The sequence below is a fragment of the Podarcis pityusensis genome, assembly GCF_964106645.2.
Source record: "Podarcis pityusensis genome assembly, chromosome: 5".
Taxonomy (NCBI): Eukaryota; Metazoa; Chordata; class Lepidosauria; order Squamata; family Lacertidae; genus Podarcis; species Podarcis pityusensis.
Window position 1 is genome coordinate 92,944,772 of NC_138032.1, and position 16,378 is coordinate 92,961,149.

Genomic DNA, 16,378 nt, shown 5'->3' on the forward strand with positions numbered 1-16,378 from the left:
TTTTAAAGATAGGATAGCTCAGGGGTCTGCAACCTTTAAGATAAAAAGAGCCACTTGGACCCGTTTCCGAAGAAAAAAAAACTGGGAGCCGCAAAACTCGTCATTATAAAAATAACTTTTTTGTCACTTTTTTATTATTTCTTTGTTTGACCCCTCAGAATTACTCCTCCTCATAGAAATAAACGTTAAATTAACAAGTTACCTTTTTTGTGTGTGTGTGTTCTTCACTCCCCTTCAAAACAGTGACCAGCGTACATGCCCCCTTTCAATGCAGTGACCAGCGTACATGCCCCTTACAATGTAGCGGGCGGGCGGGAAGGTGACGTCGTGACGGTGCATGACTAACGCACGCACCGCCCCCATGCGACGTCACAGCCAGTACAGCACCCGCCACAGTGGGGAGTGTCGGGGCGCACAATGCGCCTCCTCCCCTCGTTAGTATCCGCCCCGGAGCCGCGGCAAAGGTGTAAAAGAGCCACATGCGGCTCCGGAGCCGCGGGTTGCAGACCCCTGGGATAGCTGCTTATTTCCTTCACATCTGAAGGGAGGGTGTTCCACAGGGCGGGCGCCACTACTGAGAAGGCCCTCTGTCTGGTTCCCTGTAACCTCACTTCTCGCAATGAGGGAACCGCCAGAAGGCCCTTGGCGCTGGACCTCAGTGTCTGGGCAGAACGATGGAGGTGGAGACGCTCCTTCAGGTATACTGGACCGAGGCCATTTAGGGCTTTAAAGGTCAGCACCAACACTTTGAATTGTGCTCAGAAACGTACTGGGAACCAATGCAGATCTCTCAGGACCGGTGTTATGTGGTCCCGGTGGCCACTCTGTCACCAGTCTAGCTGCCGCATTCTGGATTAACTGCAGTTTCCAGGACACCTTCAAAGGTAGCCCCACGTAGAGCGCATTGCAGTAGTCCAAGCGGGAGATAACCAGAGCATGCACCACTGGCAAGACAGTCCGTGGGCAGGTAGGGTCTCAGCCTGCGTACCAGGTGGAGTTGGTAGACAGCCGCCCTGGACACAGAATTAACCTGCGCCTCCATGGACAGCTGTGAGTCCAAAATGACTCCCAGGCTGCACACCTGGTCCTTCAGGGGCACAGTTACCCCATTCAGGACCAGGGAATCCCCCACACCTGCACGCCCCCTGTACAACTCCCATGGTGTCTAGCTAGCAGGACCAGTGGTCAGGGATGATGGGAATTGTAGTCTCAAAACATCTGGAGGGCCGAGTGTGAGGAAGCCTGAGGTAGAGCATAGCCTCCAAAAGCCCTCTCCTCCATGAATTTGTCTAATCTTCTTTTAAAGCCATCCAAGTTGGTGGCCATCACTGGAGGAGTTCCAAGTTCCAAAGTTTCCCTCAAAGGCCCCATTTTAGTTGAAATGCCTAGGAATGAAGACTGCCCCGCCGCTTAAGTATTTCCTTTTATTCATTTGACTGCTCAGCAGGGGAAGATTTAGTAAAACTCATAACATCATATCTGACAAATGAGTGCTGTGGAAATTAATGCTGTGACGGAAGAGAAGCCTGCGCTCGGAGGGCACAGGGAGAGGCCGTCGTGTTCACAGGTTTTGAAGCAGCCAGTCCAGAACTGGCAGCCGCACAAAGTTGCCCAAGGCCTCCCCCAGCTGCCTTTCCTTCTCATACTTCAGAACTGCGTGCATCACTTCTCCTACGCTGTAGCCCCTGTCCACGGCCACTGTGGAGAGTTGCTGAAGCTGTTGGGAGGAAAAGACAGCGATGAGTGCGATTTATTTGGGGAGCGTGGGTGGGGCGCTGGTATTGGTTCACATTCACCCACCAGAACTTTCACATTCCCACCCTCCTGCACCATCTGCCCAATAGCCAATTTCCAAAATCATATTCTACTCAAGATGGAAGCCCAGTTTATACAATGAGGCCCAGCTTCCGCTATACTGCAGCACAGGGGTAAGTCAACGTAGGGTCTTCCAGCTTTTCCAAGCTAAACTTCTGTTCTCCCTAACCGTTACTCATGCTAGCTGGGCCTGATGGGAGTTGTAGTCCACAACATCTGGAAACAGAACATTGCCTAGTCAGTCAATTCTTTAATGCAGTCCAAAGACCCACAAATAGATTCCAGTACATAAAAATACAAAATACATACGTACTACTTGAACGTTGGATAAAACTAAGCTTGTCCCAGACCTTTAACTAATACAAAGTGCTTTCTGATTCTTATCGCCTCAGAAAGAAACTTGGCAACTGCCAAAGATATGCTTGGAATCCTATCCTCTAATAGGTGCCTAACATAAAATTGTGTGGGTTTGCAATTAAAGGAAGAATCTTTTGTTGTCTGACCTGCTTGTATAGTCTGCAGGCCAGTGGAATATGCTGTATAGATTCTTCTACCTGATTTGTACAGGGGCATAATCTAGCAGAGTAAGGAATACCCGCAAATCTGCCTTGAAGCAATTCGGAAGGAAAGATATTCAGTCTGTCCGTGGTAAAAAGTCCGCCGTAGTTGATCACTGTCAAGTTCTTTAGATATTCAGGTGTGTAAAGTGTCCCAACATACTGTAAACTCACAGCTCTTGGTGAGCAGGATAAGTGTGAACGGGCCTGCAGATCACCGTACGCAATGGCCCACAGTTTTGTTTTAGTGATTTCAAGGCTATGTCAAAGCCCAAGTGTTCAAGAAGAAATGGGGACAGCCCAATTGTGGAAGCTTTTCGGGCGTTGAGCTTGGACCAGCACCTTACGAACTTGTCCTGAGCTACGTACATGTTGGAGTAGTCCTGTGCCCAGTTTGAAAACGTTGACCTTAAACTGGTATTTTAAGGCTGCCCATCAGGCCCTGGTCAGTAGAGGGCATTCCCCAGATTCCATGAAAATTGACTGAGTTAGGCATATATCTGGAGATCTGGAGGAGAGGCCTCAAGAATTTAGCCTGGAGATTATTCAACTCAAATGTTATTCCTCCACCCCAGATATTAGAGGCATATAGTAATTGGGCAGCAGGACGTGGGTGGCACTGTGGGTTAAACCACAGAGCCTAGGACTTGCTGATCAAAAGGTTGGTGGTTCGAATCCCCGCAACGGGGTGAGCTCCCATTGCTCGGTCCCTGCTCCTGCCAACCTAGCAGTTCAAAAGCACATCAAAGTGCAAGTAGATAAATAGGTACCGCTCCGGTGGGAAGGTAAACAGCGTTTCTGTGCGCTGCTCTGGTTCACCAGAAGCAGCTTAGTCATGCTGGCCACATGACCCGGAAGCTGTACGCCGGCTCCCTCAGCCAATAAAGCGAGATGAGCGCGGCAACCCCAGAGTCGGTCACGACTGGACCTAATGGTCAGGGGTCCCTTTACCTTTACCTTACTTTGGTGGCAGGTGGAATATTTAGTAAAGAGTGGCCAACTGACTAACTTGTACTTTCTGGAGGGCCACAGATCTATGGGTGGTCCATGTCGTTGTGTGATGGAATGTCAGCCCCAGGTATTGGAAGCTTGCCTGTCTAGTAACCATTTGCATTGGGGAAATGTCTTCTCAAAACCCAAGATTTTGGTTTCCCCAAAGTTAATTTTTAGATCATTCTGTACGCAATAAGACATGAACCTCCTTAGTTTCTCCTGGTCTGGAACGTTACAGAATAGTGGCGTCATCAGCATACAGTAGTAATGGAGTCCTCCTGACCCCTAGTTTGGGCATGTGGCCAAGTGGGTCACCCTCTAGGTCATTTATAAATATGTTAAGCAAGGAGGGTGCAAAGATACAGCACTGTCTGATTCCTCTAGACATAGATATTTCACCTGAAAGCTGTCCCTGGGTATCACATCTGACTAATAGCTTGCTATTAGTATAAAGGGCCTTGTTGAGGCAGAAAAGTCTACTGTCAACCAGAACCGTATCCTACTTTCCCCATAACTTGGTTCTGGTGATGGAATCAAAGGCTGATTTTTAGGTCCATAAAAGCTACATAGTTTGCTTGTAGAGATCTCGAATATTTTTCGGCAAGGTGGAATAGAACTATACAGCGATTGGAAGTTGAACAGTTCTCTCTAAATGCAGCTTGTGCCTCAGTAAAGATGCTAGTAGCATTCAGAAAGGCAGGCAATCTAGTGCAGAGGTGGCAGACATAATTTTTCCCTTTATTGATAACAAACTAATGGGTCTATAGTTCTCTGGGTCACCGGGTTGGCCTTTCTTGAAGATTGGCACCACTATTGCTTTGTTTCTCGCAAAACCCAGATAACCACTGCCAGTGTCTTTATGTAGATATTAAAGAGTACAGGGGATTCCATAGGACAAAGGCCATGGGGCTAAATAGTATTACCATCTTCTTGGACCGTTCACAGACCTAGAACTGGAACCACCAGAAAACTGTGTTCTGTGGTTCTGTATCAACTAAATGTCTAAATGTGACTAATGGTACCAAATACCATTTGAACAAGATTAAACTCATCCAATGGCAACATTATAATCAGGGCTTTTTCAGCCATAACTAACCAGAACTCAGTTCCTGCATCTCTCAGGTAGATGCCATTGCTATTCCAAAAAAATGAGGGAAGTGTTCACGGTGAGTTCTGGCACCTCTTTTTCTAGAAAAATAGCACCGATTATAATGGTGCAGTTGGAGCAGTTGCTCCAGGGCTCAAGCCTGCAAGGGGCCCCAGACTCTGAGCTTTCACTTTTTAAAAAAAAAGTCTCTAGCATTCTTGGAAAGAAAGTTAGGAAGCAAAACATTCAGGCAACTTTCTAAGTGGTCTGTATGAGAAGAGGCCCGTCTGGCTGCTCCACCTTTCAGTGTTTTTCACCAATGAATGAAGTCAAAACTGTGACTGATGATTAGTGAGTTATTTGGAATCTTTGGGGTTCTAAAGAGCTGCTGTTTTCTCCTTCCATTTGCGCAATTTTCTTTTCTGCATGAGCAGAAGGAGAGGTTGCAGCAGGAGGAAAAGAGATGAAAGAAGGGGATGGGCAAGAGGGAGAGTAATCGAAATTGGAAGGTGACTCCCCAATACCCCTGCCCTAACCCTGAAAGGTTATCTGTGATATATCAGGGAAATACAGAGGCAACAAAACTTCTTGCAATAACATGCACAACTTAATACCATCCCACGCAAATGCCCCCACTAGTTTCTTCCCATTTACCTTATTCAGGGTCTCTTCATCATCATCCATGAAGTACAACACGGGGACGTTCAACTGAGAGGCTGCTACCCACTGAAGGATGGCTTGAAGCTGCTTGTTTTGAATGTTCTCCGGAGCATTCTGGTTGGTTACAACCACTTTGCGGCCAGACACCGTGTCTTCCCCTGACCCTATTCGGCTTTCTGCAGAATCTGTGCCCTTTGCATACAGAGGCCCGCAAGCGTCTTCCCCATCTCCCATATCCCCCAGACCTGACTCGGGATTGCTGTATTTGGCTATCATGAGACACAGTTTGGTCACTGTATCCACCAGGTTGTCAATGAAGGGCCCGCTGCCTCCTTCCTTCCTGTTGACGTCAAACTGATCCAGAATCATTTTGGTCAGTCCGGAAATGGCCTCCTCGTAGGAGTGGTCTACTTCGGAAGTGCCTGAAGGCCCAGGTCCCTCGGGGCATTTGTAAGTGCTCTTGTAGGCCTCGTCGGCCATCAAAGTTCCAGCGTTTCCTCCTAATTTGTTGACCGTCTCGTTGATGAGCTTTTGCATGAGCATGACTACCACACCTGACATGTCATTTTCGGCATTTGTCTCCGACTGCTCGTCGTCACTTTGCTTCAACGAGTCAAACTGTTTTGATAAAGGCAGTGTGCAGGCGTTGCCGCCTTTTTCTTGAGACAAGAACCCGAACCCGGTGCCACCTGCCTTGCCGCTCCTGCCACATTCGGCCTCTTTCAATGCATTCTCCTGCTGGACTAGATGGTACTGTATCAGCAGCAATGCTGTCACAATCAGGTCTCTTGCCCAAGAATCTGTTGAGAGGTTAGCAAGATCTTGATTTTCTGGATTCCACCCAGCCTTTGATGACTGGGGATTTGAACAGTCGTCATGTTGTTTCTGGTGCCACATGGTGAGGCCTTCCTTTATGATGTGGTTGCCCACGGTTTCTGCGCAGGTCATTTCTTTCTCTTTGCAAGATTCTGTTTTGGTGGCAGAAAACCTCATGTTTTGAGACTTTCCATCATGTCCGGAGCCGGTCTTGACACTGGCAAAGGCCATGCTCTGAGACTTTCCCCTATCGCTCACGTGCTTCTGCACAATCAAAGCGTTGTGTAACCGATTCAGCATGGCTTGGACAATTTCGGAGGCCTTCTGACTTCCCTGCGTGAAGAGGCTTCGCTTCACGGCGGAAACAAAGTCAGAGTCGGTCATGAGCGTTCCGGTGACATCGTGTAAGTTCTTCATGCAGGAGTCTATGAAATCAGATACAACCTCTTTGGAGTGCTTCAGCAGAACCTTCTTCAACACGGCACAAGCGATGTTTGAGTCGTTCACCTTCACCTTCATGGTCTTCATAACCGAGACCATCATATCGGAAACCACGTTGTTGGCGTAAACCAATATGCCTTTGCTCAGGGAGTTGCTGTACTCGTCTGGACCAAAGCGCTTCTTGCGGTTGCAGCCTTTGATCCCGTCCCTGTAAGGGTCACTCTTATTGGGTATTTCTGCATTTTCTTCTTTGTAATAAAAGGCGGTCTTCTTCTTAGAAGCTGGGGTGTCTTCATATTCACCTTCACACATCTTGGGTGGTACATTGTGCTTGATGTCCTCCGTACCAACACCGATAGACCTGTGGCCGTGGTCCCCAGCAGGGCCATAAAGCGACTTATGTATGCATGTGTTGTTGCCATCTGACCGGTCGTTCATCTCTTTCCGGGCCATAGCTATGGCAAGGTTGGAAAGCCTATTGCAATAAAAAGATACGTCATCCGGATCAGGGTTTGTGTTTGGTGAAGTAGAGCCATCGCTTTCTTCATCTTTGGATTCCTTCTGACAAGAAGCCTTCATGGACAAGTGGAAGGTGGGCGAAGCCCTGTTGGAGCTGACGTTCACACTGAATTCCTCATCGCAGACACTGAAACCGCCCGGGGAACGCACATTGCGTTGCGGCATGTTTTGCCTCGTCGTGGACGGGTCCCTCGATTTTGCACCCCCTGCGTTGTTACTGGCATTCAACACATTCTGGACTCCGATGGCACAGTTTTCCAGATCTTTTCGGAGCCAGCTTAAGACTTTGAGCGGGTCAGAGGCAGTTTGCTGAAAAAGCTTGGCTGAGTCGGTCTAAACAGCAAACAAAAGACAATTTCACAATGGTTTAGTTCCCGTGGTTATTGTACAGTGGTACCTCGGGTTACATATGCTTCAGGTTACAGACTCCGCTAGCCCAGAAATAGTACCTCGGGTTAAGAACTTTGCTTCAGGACGAGAACAGAAATCGTGCTCCAGCGGCGCGGCAGCAGCGGGAGGCCTCATTAGCTAAAGTGGTGCTTCAGGTTAAGAACAGTTTCAGGTTAAGAACGGACCTCTGGAATGAATTAAGTACTTAACCCGAGGTACCACTGTAGTCAGTAAGTACAACTTCCTTGCTCTTTTGATTCTGGGAAACACTGAAAAGTCACAAGTGCCATTCTAATGGATATTGATTGCCTGGTCCAGGAAAAGTGTGCTGTCCGGCATTTTGTCACCCCCCTCAGTGGTGACACCTGGGGTGGTCTGCATCCATTGCACCCCCTTCCTCCGTCCCTGCTCGCATGTGGAGGAGTGAGGGAAGGCAAGGGAGACAACGGGGTAGGGCTTCCTGTGGGGTTTCCGCCCCTTGTCAGTCAAAAAAATAGCTATATATGATTTCCGTGTATACGTGCTGCCTCTGGAAGGTAACCCCAATGTGTGATGCAACTAAGCTATAATAGAAGTCTCTGTCTGTTTCTTGGGACTTACTCCCAGATAAGTAGATACGGGATGGGAACCTAGGCCTTGGCTTAGAGCTAGTACTGGGAGAAGCCGTGTAGTACTGGGAGAAGCCTTTAACACCCCTGTGGCAGACAGAAATTGAACAGGCCTCTTCTGGCATGGAAGCAGAACTATGGGGAAAAGCTTCACCAGTTCAGATTCTGTCTGGTAGACATTACAGTGGTACCTCTAGATGCGAACGGGATCCGTTCCTGAGCCCCGTTCGCATCTAGAAGCAAACGTAAATTGTGTCTGTGCATCTGCGCGTGCGCGGGTCATGTTTCGGTACTTCTGCGCATGCGCGTGAAGTCATTTTGAGCGTCTGCGCATGCGCAAGTGGTGAAACCCGGAAGTAATGCGCCCCATTACTTCCGGGTTGCCGCGGAGCACAACTCAAACGCGCTCATCCCAAAGCACATTCAACCCGAGGTATGGCTGTACGTTTGTGGCTGCTGGTTTATTTTGGGGCCTTCCATTCCACCTGCAAAGGAAAACACATTTTATACAAATCTGTGTGCTCTTTGTCACTGGGTCAGAGAACCCAATTCACATATAGTATACTGGACCCAGGAAATACTGTCGGCACCTGAGCTCAAACGTAAAGGATCAAACACATCTTCAGTCCTATCACATTAAGAAGCAACAACATTAGTCTCCAGAAAGCAATTATGCCGAAATAAGTATCTATTTCTTACTGTCCAGTTCTGGTCCTCCTCATCACTTGCAGTATAACGATCAACTTTACACAATCCACTCTGGCTCTGCAACCAGTCGATACTCTCTGTCATCTGCAATAAAGAGGAATTACAACTAGAGTTAAATTTCCAGGGGGCCATATTCAGCTTAATTCAGATTTGTTTATTTGTATAGAATCATAGAATCATAGAGTTGGAAGAGACCACAAGGGCCATCGAGTCCAACCCCCTGCCAAGCAGGAAACACCATCAGAGCACTCCTGACATATGGTTGCCAAGCCTCTGCTTAAAGACCTCCAAAGAAGGAGACTCCACCACACTCCTTGGCAGCAAATTCCACTGTCAAACAGCTCTTACTGTCAGGAAGTTCTTCCTAATGTTTAGGTGGAATCTTCTTTCTTGTAGTTTGGAACCATTGCTCCGTGTCCGCTTCTCTGGAGCAGCAGAAAACAACCTTTCTCCCTCCTCTATGTGACATCCTTTTATATATTTGAACATGGCTATCATATCACCCCTTAACCTCCTCTTCTCCAGGCTAAACATGCCCAGCTCCCTTAGCCGTTCCTCATAAGGCATCGTTTCCAGGCCTTTGACCATTTTGGTTGCCCTCCTCTGGACACGTTCCAGTTTGTCAGTGTCCTTCTTGAACTGTGGTGCCCAGAACTGGACACAGTACTCCAGGTGAGGTCTGACCAGAGCAGAATACAGTGGCACTATTACTTCCCTTGATCTAGATGCTATACTCCTATTGATGCAGCCCAGAATTGCATTGGCTTTTTTAGCTGCCGCGTCACACTGTTGGCTCATGTCAAGTTTGTGGTCAACCAAGACTCCTAGATCCTTTTCACATGTACTGCTCTCAAGCCAGGTGTCACCCATCTTGTATTTGTGCCTCTCATTTTTTTTGCCCAAGTGTAATACTTTACATTTCTCCCTGTTAAAATTCATCTTGTTTGTTTTTGCCCAGTTCTCTAATCTGTCAAGGTCGTTTTGAAGTGTGATCCTGTCCTCTGGGGTGTTAGCCACGCCTCCCAGTTTGGTGTCATCTGCAAATTTGATCAGGATGCCCTTGAGTCCATCATCCAAGTCGTTGATAAAGATGTTGAATAAGTCACCAGACCTTTTACAAATCAGAATCTAGTCACCAGACCTTTTACAAATCAGAAGGGAATTATGTATTTGTAAAAAATCAACACAAGTTAATGTCAATAAAAACAAACACAGACTCAAATAAAACTCTGTAAAAGCAGAAGCAAAATTCTGGATTTCAAAACCACAACATTCAATCCCTTTAAAATTATGTAAACCCTAAATAAAACAAAGCGTTAACTTAAAATTCTGAGGCTCCCTGGCAAGACACAACATTCTCCCTTAAAAAAAATAAAAATCCCTATCATCTATTACTGGAGGTAGGAAACACAGAGTTTTCAAAGTTACATATCTACAAAAGTCCACAAAGTAGATTCATTACAGTCTCGTGGACAAAACGTTCAATATACCACCCTAAAATATGTCCCATTTATTGTTCTCTCGGAATATGATATAAGGGCAGAGTCTCATGTTGTTTACCAGAAGGGAGAGAGGGAGGGGAGGTATAGAGTTGGAAGGGACCACAAGGGTCATCTAGTCCAACCTTCTGCCGAACATGGGGCTCGAACCCTGAGTTTAAGAGTCTAATGCTCTACCCACTGAGCTACAGTGCTGTATTGGCTCTGCTGGCGCATTCGCACAATGCCTCATCCCTCATTTTAAGCAACAGCAAGACCCCTGGCCAGAAGCTAGAACGGCAGCTTTGCTCCACCAGACAAGCTGCTTCTACACAAGGGACATTAACATGCACAAGATCTTAAACCACAAGAACAGGTATGTACAGTGCTTTTTTTCTGGGGGGGGGGGGGACGGACGCAGGGGTATGTATACCCCTAAACATTTTGTGACTCTTTTGTGGATTTACTATATTTATTTCCCCCGATTTGAACTATAAAATGGTGATTTTCTTGAGTCTAAATTAGAGTACCCCTGCACATTTTTTTAAAGAAAAAAAGTACTGGGTATGCACAATTTTTGTACCTTCTAAAATAGCTCAAGATATCACATTTAACTAGGCTTTGGTAAATGCCGTCCTAGCTTCTGCAAACCCTTTAAATAACAAGGAAATGTAAGGGAGAAATTGTGCTATTTTAGGGACAATACACGTGCTCTAGCTAGCTACTCTGACTGGGCGGTAACCAAGTATTTTCACTAGTGCAAAGAATGTACACTTACACAACAAAACTTCCCTCTCTTCTTCCTGTGTCCCCCAATCTGCTATGGAGGGTTGGGGAGGGGAGCAGGGGTATAGCTAGCCCGGGGGGGGGGGGAACGCCAGAACAGATTTAGCGAGTACAAGAGAGGATTGGAAGGTTCACTGCACTTTGCAGAATTGTGTCATTGAATACCGCCCTGTGTAGCTTAGTGTTATGTACTGAGTTGAATAGGATCCAAACTGAAGCAGTCTGATTGGTCCTAGAACAATAGGATCCAAATTGCAGCAGTCTGATTGGTCCTAGAACAATAGGATTCAGAATGCAGCAGTCTGATTGGTCCTAGAACAATGCAGCAGTATGATTGGTTGGCAGGAACCACCCAATCATGCTCCAGATAGAAGTGAATCCACAACCTGATTGGCTTACAGTAGAATTCCGGAATTAGCCAATCATGTGCAGCCCATTGTGTAAATAATGTATATAAAGCAGATACTTTGAGGGGACTTTCATTCATTCCTCCTCACCACTATGAGCTGAATAAAGAGCATGAAATCACTTTGCGACTCTGAGTATATTTCACTTAGCTTCTGGAGGATAATAAAAAGTGTTAAACAAACAGTATTACAATCACTATCTGAAGCAGATTCTTTTAAAGATCTATATTTACATTCCACTTTTCCAGTCCGAAGAAAGCCTAAAGGAGACAGCAAAACCAAAGCAGAACAATATCAAAAATAGCAATGCAAATAATTCAAGGAAACTACAAAACTCATTATTAACTTATCAAAGCACTCTAACAATGAATCACAATACCCCAGTAACTTTAGAAAAATTAGCTACCGAAAACCCCAGCAGAAAATGAACTAATTAGGAATAGCTGCAGAAAAATACAACAAAGTTATCAACCATCTTCACGAATGCCAATATTATTTTTCAGTCTCTTATACTTTGGTAACATTTCTGTCCTTTTTCTTCCTTTTCTAAAAACCCACCATTCTTTTTCATATGATTTGTAGGCCCAAGGGACGTCTCTGGAAAGCTGCTGACACTCTCAACTTCCAGGAATGGCTTCCATAAGTTGCCATATATATATATACATAAAAGAATCTATGAGAGAGGAACAAAATAAATTGCTGTTGACAGCTCTCCACTAAGTTGTAGGGCATTAACATCAAATCCAGTACAGCAAATATCCTTGAGCGTAATCCATTGGAGAATTATCCTTTTCCAAACCCGTTGAAATGAAATTACCGTATTTTTTGCTCTATAGGACGCACTTTTTCCCCTTCAAAAATGAAGGGGAAATGTGTGTGCGTCCTATGGAGCGAAGACGCCATAGCCCCGCGACCCTCTCCCGGCTGGAGAGGTGACGCGCGGCTATGGCAGGAGCCTCTATAGACGCGCATCACCTCTCCAGCCGGGAGAGCGCGCGCGGGGCTAAAGAAGCCATAGCCCCGCGACCCTCTCCCGGCTGGAGAGGTGACGCGCGGCTATGGCAGGAGCCTCTCCGCTGCGCCTTTCCGCTGCTCCCTGACATGCTCTTTGGGGCTGGTGGTGGGCTTCCCCCCGCCAGCCCCAAAGAGCAGGTCGAAAGGAACCTGAAGCCTGGAGAGCGAGAGGGGTCAGTGCATACCGACCCCTCTCACTCTCCAGGCTTCCAAGGTAGCCACCTGAACACACCTTAAACGGCACCTTGTTTTAGAGCGGGAAAACAAGAGGGGGAAAGTTCTCCCCCTCTCTGCACAGCGCCTCCTGCCGCTTCGCTGAAGGGGCGCTGGGTAGAGAGGGGGAGATTTTTTTTTTCTTGTTCTCCCCCCTCTAAAACAAAGTGCGTCCTATTGTCCGGTGCGTCCTATGGTGCGAAAAATACGGTAAGTACCAGGGTGCTCTTCTGCAACTCCCATTTACTCTAATGGAATTGTCCTTTGCAATTCTGAGTGCCACTAATTGAGCAAAATGAGAATGTGATGCAGCAGAGATTTTCTAGAATTACATCACTCTGTATTTCCTCTGCATCTCAGCCATCTCACTTGACGAAGAATTTTTCTGACATAAAATACAGATATTTTGATGAACAGAGTTATTAATAAAGTTGATCTGTGTATTATCCTTGAGACTTACACAGCAAAATTTCTCTCTCCTCTTCCTGTGCCCCCCAATCTGCTATGCAGAATTCATATTCATGCCTGAAAGCTAATGTTTATTTATTGTTAACTTGTTAAAGAAATTTACAGAACACATGGAGTACTGTGATCAGTTTTGGGTGCCACCATTTTAAGAAGGATATTGACAAGTTGGAAGGTGTGCAGAGGAGGGTGACCAAGATGATCAAGGATGTGGAAACCAAACCTTATGAGGAATGGTTGAAGGAGCTGCTCAATATTCAAGATCCACCTTTTGAAGAATGGTTGAAGGAGCTGGGTATGTTTAGCCTGGGAAAGAGGAAATGGCTTTCCTTTGTGCCTTTGGTGTGACCGCCTAGCATATTGCCCTATTAAACTGTTTATAATAACAGCTGCTCAATATTTAAGATCCGTGAGCTAGGTTGACACAAAGGCGCACCTGAGAAATTTCCCCATGTGACCTCAGAAATGGGGCAAAGAGCGAGAGCAACAGGAACTTTCCCTTTACTCTCTTAATGTTGAACCTGGAAGAAATGCAAATATTCTATTTTTCATTCACTTCTCATTAATCAGGTGGGCCCCATTAGAAGGGAAATTGCCTGATCGTTAACGCCTACTACACAACAGACGAAACAGCAGCGAGGCCATTTGGATCGATCTTTGGAGTGGATGAACAGAAAAGTACAACCCAGCAGGTAAGAATTCATGAGTTCATTATTTTTCTCTGGGTGCCCCCTGGTCAAATAAGAGCTCTCTTCAGTAGGGTCACCAAGTGGAAAAGAGAACATGTCTTCAGAAGTCATGGAGAAAAAGGAATTTCAGCAGATATCGCTTATCACCACCCCGTTCCACACCTTTAAATTCCCCATAATGTGCTCCCTGCAGAACCAAGGGTCCTTGCCTACCTCTATCACATCAACGCGAGCATCCAAAAGAATTCCCACCCACCCAAAAAGCAGAAATTTTGCCCAAAACTTCCAGGATATTCTTTGAGAGCTCCCCACGCTCTGGTCTCCTCTCTTACCCTCCACTTGCCAGAATGCAGACTGACATCACAAAGCACCAGGAGAAACTGGCTTTTCCATGGCAACAGTCAACACTGCAAGGAGGGGGCCAGGCTAGCCCAAGACTGGCATGAGACCTGAAATTAAAGGCTCCTTTAATCATTCCTTTGTGGAAAAGAGAAGCCCTCTGCGCCTAAAATATGTGGGAATGTTCAGGGTGGCAAGAGAGGATATCTTGTTTATTACTATCCTTCCTAACTTGCGCTAGCAAGTTCCTTTACTTAGCAGAGTTACATTCCCCTTTCTTACATGCACAGCAGATAGCTGGTTGCAGGCTCGTGTGAGCCTCTCACTATTATACAATTCAATCTATCTCAGATTGAATTGTACGCTCTTGGTAAATTCCCTTGAATCCCTCTTAAAAAGAATAAAGACGCCCCAATCTTATTTAAAGATGGTAAAATTAGTTTACTCACATCAGTTCACAGTTGTATTCCTGAAGGCAGACCTACAGTGGTGCCTCGCAAGACGAAATTAATCCGTTCTGCGAGTCTCTTCGTCTTGCGGTTTTTTCGTCTTGCGAAGCACGGCTATTAGCGGCTTAGCGGCTATTAGCGGCTTAGCGGCTATTAGCGGCTTAGCGGCTTTAAGAAAAAGGAAACAAACTCGCAAGAACTGGCAAGATGTTTCGTCTTGCGAAGCAAGCCCATAGGGAAATTCGTCTTGCGGAACGACTCAAAAAACGCAAAACCCTTTCGTCTAGCGAGTTTTTCGTCTTGCGAGGCATTCGTCTTTCGGGGCACCACTGTAGTTACAAATATGTACATGTGGATCTACCCCGTATGGGAGAATAATCCCAGTGCTTCTACTAGCTGAGAGCTAGCAGAGCAGTCCTAGCTAAAAGCTGGTCAAACGAAGAAGGAAGTCAAAAAGAGGGAAGGGTGCTGCGTGACTCATCCTTTTGTTACCTGGAAAGGTTAGGTCACGCCCACCTTCTATCACATGCAAAAGGGAGGATGCTCCAGCCAGGAGGAACAGGAAGTTTTCCACTGGCTGGACCAAACATCCCCTCACATGTCTTTTCTAGCATTACAAGTTTTTTTTAGGGAGAATCTCTACCAAATATTTTATTGACTTGTACAGTGGTACCTCTAGATACGAACAGGATCCGTTCTGGAGCCCCGTTCGCATCTAGAGGTAAATGTAACTAGCAATGGCACGTCTGTGCACGCGCGTGTCACTTTTCGCTGCTTCTGCACATGCGTGTGACATCATTTTGAGCGTCTGCGCATGCGCAAGCGGCGAAACCCGGAAGTAACGCGTTCCGTTACTTCCAGGTTGCTGAGGAGCGCAACTCGAACGCGCTCAACTCGAAGCATATTTAACCCGAGGTATGACTGTAATGTATTGATATATATGTAATTTCTTGCATAAGTTGTTTTCTTTTCCAAGAAAACAACCGTTTCTGTCAAAACGTAGAGTTTCTGATATCTTTTAAGTTTATTTGAAGACCCAACCGTCTGCCAAAATCCGAAACCAAAGATATATATTACTTTGTTGATTGTTCATGATTTGTTAATAATAAAAGAATAAGCAAATACTCAAATACAGTGTTGTGTGCGATTTATTTGGATATTCTCTACTTCTGGGTCATTTCTTATAGTTCAGCAGTAGGTTCTAGATAAAAAGCAAATAAAAGTGGAGATAAGGCTTTGTTTAATACCATTGCAATTTGAAAAAAATATTACAATCCCTGTCATTGATATGAAGATGAGCCAAATTGTTGCTTTAAAGTTGATTAATGATTCCTATATTTTTGGGGGGCCAAATTTCTGAAATTTTAATAAGCTTTTAAGAAAATCTCAATTAACTTTATTAAAAGCTTTGGTTGCTTGAACAGAAAGGGCCACTGTAGGAGTGCTGCAGTGATTAATTATATTTAATACTCCTGTTATAGAGTCAGCTATCTGCCTTGATTTAATTATTCAAATTAATAACCTTAGGCGCTATATGACTTAGTCTACCTGTCACACTTTAAAAACCTATTTCCACATCTTGATTAATTACAATCCATTACAACTGGGATATTTACCTGATTTCAAAAGTAATATTATTCTAGATTTCCACCAGGCATCTTCCAGTAATTATTAAAAAAAGTAGTTCTAAATTTGGAATCAAAATATTAATATAGGGGTTTTTATTTATTTATAAAATTCACCTATCATTTTCACCTGGCGATGGAGGCTGCTTAATTGTTTATTTTATTTCATCTTCTGCTATGCTCACGTCTTAAGGCCTTCCCTTTGATTTTGGGTAATTTTAGGTTTAGTCATTTTTTGTAGAAAGTAAATAATTTAGAAAGTCCTTTACACTGATGGAGAGAGAGTATTTGATTGCCCCCCCCCTCTGAAACTGGATTC

General features: G+C 45.5%; 1 protein-coding gene and 1 long non-coding RNA gene across 4 annotated transcripts in view; both read right to left on the reverse strand.

Annotated features, from left to right (window-relative positions):
• Window positions 1-16,378, reverse strand: part of LOC308477303 — a 266,019-nt gene that overhangs the window by 1,668 nt on the left and 247,973 nt on the right. The gene's annotated exons all lie outside the window — the stretch shown is intronic.
• On the reverse strand, window positions 1,411-13,985 carry AKAP3 (A-kinase anchoring protein 3). Of its 3 annotated transcripts, XM_081005474.1 has the most exons (6): window positions 13,860-13,985; window positions 11,824-11,938; window positions 11,499-11,525; window positions 8,586-8,678; window positions 5,107-7,221; window positions 1,411-1,717 (listed from the first exon to the last, which is right to left on the reverse strand). In XM_081005474.1, exons 2-6 carry the CDS (start codon window positions 11,824-11,826, stop codon window positions 1,562-1,564), a joined length of 2,394 nt encoding a protein of 797 aa, XP_080861600.1. In that variant the 5' UTR covers window positions 11,827-11,938; window positions 13,860-13,985; the 3' UTR covers window positions 1,411-1,561. The 3 variants fall into 3 exon arrangements, with proteins under 3 accessions (XP_080861600.1, XP_080861601.1, XP_080861602.1); XM_081005475.1 differs by lacking the exon at window positions 11,499-11,525; XM_081005476.1 differs by lacking the exons at window positions 11,499-11,525; window positions 11,824-11,938 and having other exon boundaries at window positions 13,860-13,970.

Excerpts from the sequence above, each read along its gene's own strand:
- AKAP3 (XM_081005474.1), bottom strand. Across the intron at positions 8,679-11,498 it reads TCGGACTGGAAAAGTGGAAT|ATGACAGAGAGTATCGACTG; the intron begins GTAAATATAGAT and ends TCTTTATTGCAG. Across the intron at positions 7,222-8,585 it reads AGGAGGACCAGAACTGGACA|ACCGACTCAGCCAAGCTTTT; the intron begins GTAAGAAATAGA and ends TTTGCTGTTTAG.